The sequence below is a fragment of the Pristiophorus japonicus genome, chromosome 2 (assembly GCF_044704955.1).
Source record: "Pristiophorus japonicus isolate sPriJap1 chromosome 2, sPriJap1.hap1, whole genome shotgun sequence".
In the NCBI taxonomy this organism is placed as follows: domain Eukaryota; kingdom Metazoa; phylum Chordata; class Chondrichthyes; family Pristiophoridae; genus Pristiophorus; species Pristiophorus japonicus.
The window spans coordinates 115,653,058-115,662,299 of NC_091978.1; the positions used below are offsets into that span (position 1 = coordinate 115,653,058).

General features: G+C 55.8%; 1 protein-coding gene across 1 annotated transcript in view; it reads left to right on the forward strand.

The window, feature by feature from the left end:
• Positions 1 to 443, forward strand: part of LOC139228902 (transmembrane protease serine 9-like) — a 38,820-nt gene extending 38,377 nt beyond the window's left edge. Inside the window, exon 10 of the mRNA XM_070860402.1 lies at positions 202 to 443. Coding sequence (XP_070716503.1) covers positions 202 to 345 — 144 coding nt within the window. The 3' untranslated portion in view covers positions 346 to 443. The remainder of the gene's footprint in view (positions 1 to 201) is intronic.
• Positions 444 to 9,242: the final 8,799 nt, after the last annotated feature.

A 9,242-nucleotide genomic window follows, 5' to 3' on the forward strand; every position in this document is an offset into this window, starting at 1 on the left:
TCCATTATCATTGTATCATATGACCAGGATGGTTCGATGGTGAACTAGATGGACGATGGTCTTTTTTCATTTAGCAATTCTTCTGTTCCTAATTTGGTTTGGAGTCTCTTAAACAGGGCGATGCATTTCCACAGTGACAGACACACAGCTGGTAAAAAGAATCTGATTGCTTGATATCTTCTTGTATTACTTTTGTTTCAGGGAGACTCAGGAGGTCCACTATTGTGTAATGGAAAATTCAACGGAATTGTTTCTTTTGGATGCAAGTGTGGAGAACCCAGAAAACCTGGTGTTTACACGCGACTTTCAAATAAATACCTTTCCTGGATTAAGAAAACAATTTGACGCTGAAACTTTCCGTGATAGTCTAAGATTTATCTGGTATATTGTTTGTCCCTTATTGATTGTTGTAGCTCAAATAGCAAACTATACAAATGGGATAGATCAGGGAATAGTTAAGTGTGTCTGCTAAAATGTTATTTGTTACTCACCAATTGCAAGTTTTTAAAACATTTTTTGCACAACCTTTTTTCACTGGAGCAGAAAAAATTGAGGGGAGACCAGTTAGATATCTTTGAGATTAGGAAGGGTCATGATAAAGTAAATAGTGTTAGATTGCTTCCATTCCTCTGTAAGATGGTACTGAAAAGCTAGCTAATGCCATCTGGACAGCCACTGAGCAGGGCAATCAGAGTTTGACCTACCTGAAGCTGACTAGCTGACTCCTGTTCCGGGAGAGTAGATGGCCGGCAGGTTGATTCAATGAAGCCCGGATGTTAAAATAGCCAAGGCCTCAACCTTATGATGTCAGATGGGTTTGATTCTCACCTTGCCCCCGGCCCAACTGAAACTTGCTCCTAATTTAAATTCACCTCATAATTACTTGAGAGTGGGATATAAGTTCTGTTTCTGCATGCACCAGCCCACAATTATCCACCTATTCACGGGCACAGAAGTGGAATATTTACCACTATATGTTTAGCAAAGCCATGTGACATAATTCACAGGTCACAGTTCTGTTCATAAGATAGAATTTATGCTGGTTAAATATCTGTTAATAGTAAGCTTTGAGATGCTGCATTGGAGCTCTGATGCATTTTAATTGTTTAAAGTCAGCAAAATGTTCTTTTACACACAATAAAAATATGATCTTATGACTTAAAATGTTTTCCTTTGTGTTCCATGCACCACTGAAGTCATGCAGCCTATATTGTTACCCATATCCATCCCTGCACTGGCTGACAACATCAACTTAGTACAGGGTGATCAACTAACCAAAGATAATAAAGTCATTTCTGACTATTAATTCGATTGGTACTCAAAACTTGAATGGCAAAAGTGCTTAAACAAAGGGGACTACAGTGGGATGAGGGCAGATTTGGCTAAAGTAGACTGGAAGCATAGACTAAATGGTAGCACAATTGAGGAACAGTGGAGGACATTTAAGGAGCTTTTTCATAGTGCGCAACAAAAATATATTCCAGTGAAAAAGAAGGGCGGTAAGAGAAGGGATAACCAGCCGTGGATAACCAAGGAAATAAAGGAGAGTATCAAATCGAAGACCAATGCGTATAAGGTGGCCAAGGTTAGTGGGAAACGAGAGGATTGGGAAAATTTTAAACAACAGCAAAGAATGACTAAAAAAGCAATAAAGAAAGGAAAGATAGATTACGAAGGTAAACTTACGCAAAACATAAAAACAGATAGTAAAAGCTTTTACAGATATATAAAACGGAAAAGAGTGACTAAAGTAAATGTTGGTCCCTTAGAAGATGAGAAGGGGGATTTAATAATGGGAAATGTGGAAACGGCTGAGACCTTAAATAATTATTTTGCTTCGGTCTTCACAGTGGAAGACACAAAAACCATGCCAAAAACTGCTGGTCACAGGAATGTGGGAAGGGAGGACCTTGAGACAATCACTATCACTAGGGGGGTAGTGCTGGACAGGCTAATGGGACTCAAGGTAGACAAGTCCCCTGGTCCTAATGAAATGCATCCCAGGATATTAAAAGAGATGGCGGAAGTTATAGCAGATGCATTCGTTATAATCTACCAAAATTCTCTGGACTCTGGGGAGGTACCAGCGGATTGGAAAGCAGCTAATGTAACGCCTCTGTTTAAAAAAGGGAGCGGACAAAAGGCAGGTAACTATAGGCCGGTTAGTTTAACATCTGTAGTGGGGAAAATGCTTGAAACTATCATTAAGGAAGAAATAGCGGGACATCTAGATAGGAATAGTGCAATCAAGCAGATGCAGCATGGATTCATGAAGGGGAAATCATGTTTAACTAATTTACTGGAATTCTTTGAGGATATAACGAGCATGGTGGATAGAGGTGTACCGATGGATGTGGTGTATTTAGATTTCCAAAAGGCATTCGATAAGGTGCCACACAAAAGGTTACTGCAGAAGATAACGGTACGCGGAGTCAGAGGAAATGTATTAGCATGGATAGAGAATTGGCTGGCGAACAGAAAGCAGAGAATCGGGATAAATGGGTCCTTTTCGGGTTGGAAATCGGTGGTTAGTGGTGTGCCACAGGGATCGGTGCTGGGACCACAACTGTTTACAATATACATAGATGACCTGGAAGAGGGGACAGATGTAGTGTAACAAAATTTGCAGATGACACAAAGATTAGTGGGAAAGCGGGTTGCGTAGAGGACACAGAGAGGCTGCAAAGAGATTTGGATAGGTTAAGCGAATGGGCTAAGGTTTGGCAGATGCAATACAATGTCGGAAAATGTGAGGTCATCCACCTTGGGAAACAAAACAGTAAAAGGGAATATTATTTGAATGGGGAGAAATTACAACATGCTGCGGTGCAGCGGGACCTGGGGGTCCTTGTGCATGAAACTCTTTTGAGTTTACCTGAAAATAAACATAAACATTAAACGGTGCCACCCGACCTGGGTGACACTCCAGACATTTACAAGGCCCTTTTTTATTTTCCCCCCTTTTTTTTTTGTGTTTTTCTTTTTTTGGTTTTTTTTTTTGGGCACTAAAATCACAATTTTCCCCAGTGCCCCCTATAAAAGGGAAGGGGGACACTAAAAGCACCGGCAATTAAAACAAATTAAACTTAAAAACGTAAAATCAAATTAAAATTTGGTTGCCGGGCGTGATGATGCACTCCAGTCCCTCCGGTGCCCACCTCTCACGGAAGGCCGCGAGCGTACCGGTGGACACCGCGTGCTCCATCTCCAAGGACACCCTGGACCGGATGTAAGAGCGGAAGAGAGGCAGGCAGTCAGGTTGAACGACCCCCTCGACCGCCCGCTGCCTGGACCGGCTGATGGCACCCTTGGCCGTGCCCAGGAGCAGTCCTACGAGGAGGCATTCGGACCTACCCGCTCCCCTCCGCACAGGGTGCCCAAAGATCAGGAGAGTGGGACTGAAGTGCAGCCAGAATTTCAGGAGCAGCCCCTTCAAATAATGGAACAGGGGCTGCAACCTCGTGCACTCAATAAAAACATGGAACACGGACTCCTCCAGACCGCAGAAATTGCAGGCGGCCTGGGAGTCCGTGAACTGGCTTAAAAATTTGTTGCACGGCACTGCTCCGTGCACCACCCTCCAGGCCAAGTCCCCGATGAATAGTGGGAGGACCCCTGCGTAGAGTGCCCTCCATCGGGGACCCCCACCTCCTCCGGACGGCAAGATGGTACGCCATGGCGTGTCCGGACGGCCGGCGAGGATGGCAAAGTTGAGGGTGTGCAGGAGCAGCCCGTACAGGAAACCCCTCCGCGCGGAACTGAAAGGCACGGAGGGGATTTCCCCGAGGCGGCTCAAGTTGTGAGGCGCCGGCCCCCGAGGGAGGTTCCGGGGTTTGGCGCCGATGAGGAATTCCGTCCGGACGGGGGTCAGTTCGGACGGGATCTCCCCACGTGCTTGAGCCGCCTCGATGCACCTAACGGAGTCAGGGCCCAGAGCTGTTTTTAGCGACTCGATGGCATCGGCCGCGTGGCGGACGTTGGCAGAGTTTAGGCGCCGCGCCAGCGTGTCTGGCGCCATCCAGCCCGCTCCTCCGCCTTCGAGAAGGTCCCTGACCCTGGTCACCTCACCAGCCACAGCCCTCTCTTCCGACCGCCACATGAAACCTCGGCCGTGGAGGTACGGATTCCCGAGCAGCGGCTCCTGCAGGACGGCCGCCACTCCAGCCGGCGGAGAGCTGCGCTTGGTGGAGACTTTGTTCCAGACCCTGATGAGTTCCCTGTAAAAGACAGGCAGCTCCCGGAGGGCGGTCCTGGCACCCCCCAAGTTCACAAACAGGAGCTGCGTGTCATAATTGAGGTCGCGCTGCTGGCGGAAGAAATGTCTCGCCAGAGCACACCACCTAGGAGGGGGCTCGACGTAAAGGTATCTCTGCAGGGTCTGAAGACGGAAAGTCGCGAGCTGGGCGCTGACGCACACCAACGACTGACCGCCCTCCTCAAGCGGGAGACTCAAGACCGCGGCAGAGACCCAGTGCTTCCTGTTGTTCCAGAAGAAGTCCACCAGCTTCTTCTGTATCTTGGCGACAAACGCAGGGGGAGGGGTCAAAGTGACCAGCCGGTACCACAGCATTGCGGCCACCAGCTGGTTTATGACTAGCGCTCGACCCCTGTAGGACAGCACTCGGAGCAGTCCTGTCCAGCGCCCTAGGCGAGCGGCGACCTTGGCCTCCAGCTCCTGCCAGTTCGCCGGCTAGGCTCCCTCGTCGGGGCTAAGGTAGACTCCCAGATAGAGGAGATGGGTCGTGCTCCAGGCAAAAGGCCTGAGCTCCTCCGGCAGGGAGTCCACCCGCCACTGACCCACCAGGAGTCCAGAACATTTCTCCCAGTTGATCCTGGCGGAGGACGCGGCCGAGTAAATCTCCTGGCACTCACGCATCCTCCGCAGGTCAGCGGGATCCTCTACCGCGAGGAGCACGTCATCGGCGTAAGCCGAGAGGACGACCTCCACGCCCGGCCCTTGCAGAGCCAGTCCCGTCAACCTCGTCCTCAAGAGGCGCAGGAAAGGCTCCACGCAAACGGCGTAAAACTGGCCGGACATGGGGCATCCCTGGCGCACCCCTCTCCTAAAGCGAAGGGGCGCCGTCAAGGACCCGTTAACCTTAATCAGACACTCCGCGGTGGCGTACAAAAGTCGGATCCGGGCGACGAAATGCGTCCCGAACCCAAAAGCGCGCAGAGTTCCGAGCAGATAGTCGTGATCCACCCTGTCGAATGCCTTCTCTTGGTCGAGGGATAGGAAGGCGACCGACAGACCAGCCTCCTGGGAACAATGGATGAGGTCCCGGACCAGATGGATGTTATCGTGGATTGTCCGGCCCGGGACCGTGTAGGACTGGTCGGGGTGGATCATGTGGTCCAGCACGGCACCAAGGCGAGCAGACATCGCCCTGGCGAAGATTTTGTAGTCCGTGCTGAGGAGGGAGACCGGGCGCCAGTTCTTAAGGATGCGGAGATCGCCCTTCTTAGGCAGCAGGACGATGACTGCCCTGCGCCAAGAGAGGGGCATCTCCCCGGTCGCCAGACTTTCCCCCAGGACCCGCGCGTAGTCGCCCCCCAGGACGTCCCAGAACGCCCTGTGGAACTCCACGGTCAGCCCGTCCAGCCCCGGGGATTTTCCCCTCGAGAGCCGGTCGAGGGCACCGGTCAGCTCCGCCAGGCTTAGCGGAGCTTCCAGATTTTCGGCGCCCTCCGGGCTGACCTTCGGCAGGTCCTCCCACAAAACTCTACGCGCTTCCTCGCTGGACGGATCCGGAGAGAACAGAGCCCCGTAATATTCACGGGCCCTGTTGTTGACGCCCTCCGGATCCGAGACGAGAGAGCCGTCGTCGGCCAGCAGCGTCAAGAGCTGCTTACGGACACTCTGCCTTTTTTCCAGCGAGTAGAAGAAGGGGGAGCCGCAGTCCAGATCCCGCAGGAACCGGATCCGTGACCTCACGAACGCTCCTCGGGACCCGACGAGCTGCAGGTCCTTCAGCGCGGCCTTCTTCGCTTCGTACACCGTCCGCAGGGCTGGGTCCTGGACGACTTGACCGAGACGGGCTTCCAGGTCGAGCACCTCTTTTTCTAGGCGCCCGACTCTGGCCGCCCGCCTCTTGGTCGACCCCCTCGCGTACTCTTGACAGAAGACGCGGACGTGAGCCTTGCCCACGTCCCACCATAGCCTCAAGGAGGGGAAGCCCCCCTGCTTCCTTCTCCAGTCGGACCAGAATCGACGGAACGAGTCCTGGAACCGCACGTCCTCCAGCAGCCGGTTGTTAAAGTGCCAGTATGCGGACCCCGTCCTCGCGCGGAGCGAAGCGAGCTCCGCCCACACCAGGTGGTGGTCCGAACACGGCACCGGCCGCATGGAGGCCACCGGGACGCAGGAAACGTACGCCCGAGACACGTAAAGGCGGTCGACTCTAGACCATCCAACTCCAGGCCTCACCCAAGTAAAGGCGCTGGAGTCGGGGTGGAGATTTCGCCAGACGTCCACCAAGTCGAAGGACCCGACCAGGTCCCTCAACTTCTCCATCGCCGTCATGCACTGCGGGGCACCGGAGCGTTCCCTCGCCTCGAGGGTGCAGTTAAAATCCCCCCCGAGGACAATGCAGTCGCCGACGTCGACGGAGCCAAGAAGAGCGGACACCTCTTCAAAGAAGCGCGTTTGCTGCGGGCCGGGCTGAGGGGCGTACACGTTCACGAGATGGAGCGGCACGTCCCCCAGGCGAACCGTTACGTGCAGCAAGCGGCCTGGCAAGGGCTCCTCGACCCCCAAGATCTCCGGCTGAAAATGCGGGCCCAGCAAGATGGTCACCCCACTAGAAATGGCGGTGAGGTGGCTCATGCGGACCTCTTCTTGCCATTCCAGGAGCCACGTGGCTTCGTCTCCCGGAACGGTGTGGGTTTCTTGCAGGAAGCACACCGCATATTTCCCCTCCCGCAGGAGCGAAAAATTGTCAAATCTACGGCGTGCCCCTCTGCCGCCGTTGATGTTGAGGCTGGCTATGGTTATCTTCATGGCAAAAGCATAGTGCAACCTCTACCTTAACCTATTGTGGGGGAGGGAGCGGAGTCTTTTGTTGAACTCCGCTCCCTCCGCAGCCCAGCAAGGAGTCCCTCGAGCTCGCGCAGCTCAAGGTGTTGCGCCTTTGTCAAGGGCCCGCCCGCGGCCAAGGTTTTGACGGCGGCGCGGACGGACCCCTTGATCAGCTCTGGCTCGGACCATTTTTCCAGGGCCAGTCGGGCTTGGTCGCAGCGACCCCGGCTCTGGGCCAAAAAGTCCCGGAGTTCCTTTGCAGGAATGAGGATGGTCTCGGCGGCAGCCGCGAGCAGATCCACCGCCTCGCTGGCGGTGGTCTCTAGGTCTTCACCCGCGTCCCCCACCGAGTCCCCGTCCTCCTCCGGGAGGTGGCCGCCAGCAGCCGGCCCATCGACCGCACAAGGTACGGCAAATGAACCGGCCGCTCCAACCGGCCCTGGCTCTGCCCCGATCCCACCCCCAGGATCGTCGGCAGAGGAGTCCCCACTGGGCTCTTTTAAAAATGGTGCTGGGTCGGGAAATGACAGCGGAAGGGGTTCCCCCTCCGCCCCAGGAACCGGGGAACAAGGAGAGACCCGGCCATAGGAAATCCCCAGGCTCCCCAAGTGCACCAGCTCCAAAGTAAGGGGCGAGGGTGGGTGTTCCTCCCCCTCCCCGCTGCCACCCCCCGGCCCAGCATCTACAGTGTCATTAAATTTCTTAATAGTTTGTATTTCTGCCGGGTCGAGCGACTCCCGGGGGAAGTTGGGTATTGGCTGGGCGGGCTCAGGTTCGGCCTTTTCGGCCCCGCCCGCCTCAGTCCTCGGGACGCCCGGCCCGGCGGCTACGCATTCCTCCGCGGTCCCCACGCCCCCCACGACAGGCAGATCTTCCACGCCATCCCCGGGAGGCTGAGGCTGGGCAGCCTCAACTGTCTCACCCTCCCCGGGGACAGACTCTTCCCGCCTACGGCGCTGCTTGGGGGCGCTGGTGGGGGACGCGGGTTACGCGGCGGGCACTGACTCCTCTGCAGAGGGATGTTGTTCCCCCTCCGCCTCAACGGAGCGGCGCCTCCTTTTGTTGCTGGAGGTGCGCTGAGGCGGGGAGACCTCCATGTCTGCCGAGGCCTCCCGCTCCGCGCCCCCCTTTTTCTTTTCTTGCCCGCGCCCGGGCCCCTCTGCGGTATTGGTCAAGGGCTCGGGCACGGGCTCAGGGCACCCCGCGCTCGCCGGTGGCTGGGTTGGGCCGAGCGCGGTGGTCAATCTTTCTGGCGCACTGAGGGGACCCGCCTCTAGATGTTTCTTCTTGTTCCGCGCCTTCTTTCCGTTCGGACGCTCTCCCTCCCCCCAGCCGGAGGCCCCGAAAACAAAGGCCTCCGACGATGCCCGCACACCTACGGCTCCCGGCACGCGGATGCAACTAGGGGGAGGGGTGGCGGCGGGCGCCAGCCTTGGCCGCCTTCGGTGGTTTGGCGGCCTTGGAGGCGGGGCAGTTCTTGCGAACGTGCCCCACCTCCCTGCAGGCATGGCACCGCACGCCGTCCGACGTCCAAAAGACGCGGTAGGCAGTCCCCTCGTGCACCACATTAAAGTTCCCCTCCGTCGTCTCCTCCCGCGCCAGCCGGACAAAGAGCTGGCGGCGGAAGGAGAACACGTGGCGCAGGCTGCTCTCCCTGAGGCCGAGCGGTATGGGGTTGATCCCCGACCTTACCTCCCCCAGTTGGTGTAGGTGAGGGAGGAGGAGCTCAGCGGGAACAAAGGGCGGGACGTTCGATATGATGACCCTCTGCGCGGTGGCCTCGAGAAGGTCCACCGGCAGGAACGTCCCGCCCACCGTGAGCCCCTTTTCGAGGGCCAGGGACACCGCCCGCTCCGACCCCAGGAAGAACACGGCCTTCCCAGACATCTTGGAGGCTGCGACAATGGCCGAGGGGCCGACTACCCCAGCCATCGCCCGCACGCACTCCTCGATGGTCATTGTGGGGTGAGTGTAACTCTTGACCCCGTGTTTTTTAGTAATAAGTGTAAAAGGTGGCAGGGCAGCGGGTGGCGCAGGAGGTGCCGTGGATGTGGACACCGCCTGCGCATATGTCCTCGCTGGCCCCGCCACCGGCGTGGATGGGGTCGCCATCACGGGGTCCCTTTAAGGGCTACACCCACCCCAAAGTCACAGGCCTTAATGGTCTTGATTGGCCTCGTTTGATTTGACCGAGCAGAGGAGCTCTTAATGAGGCACACCTCTC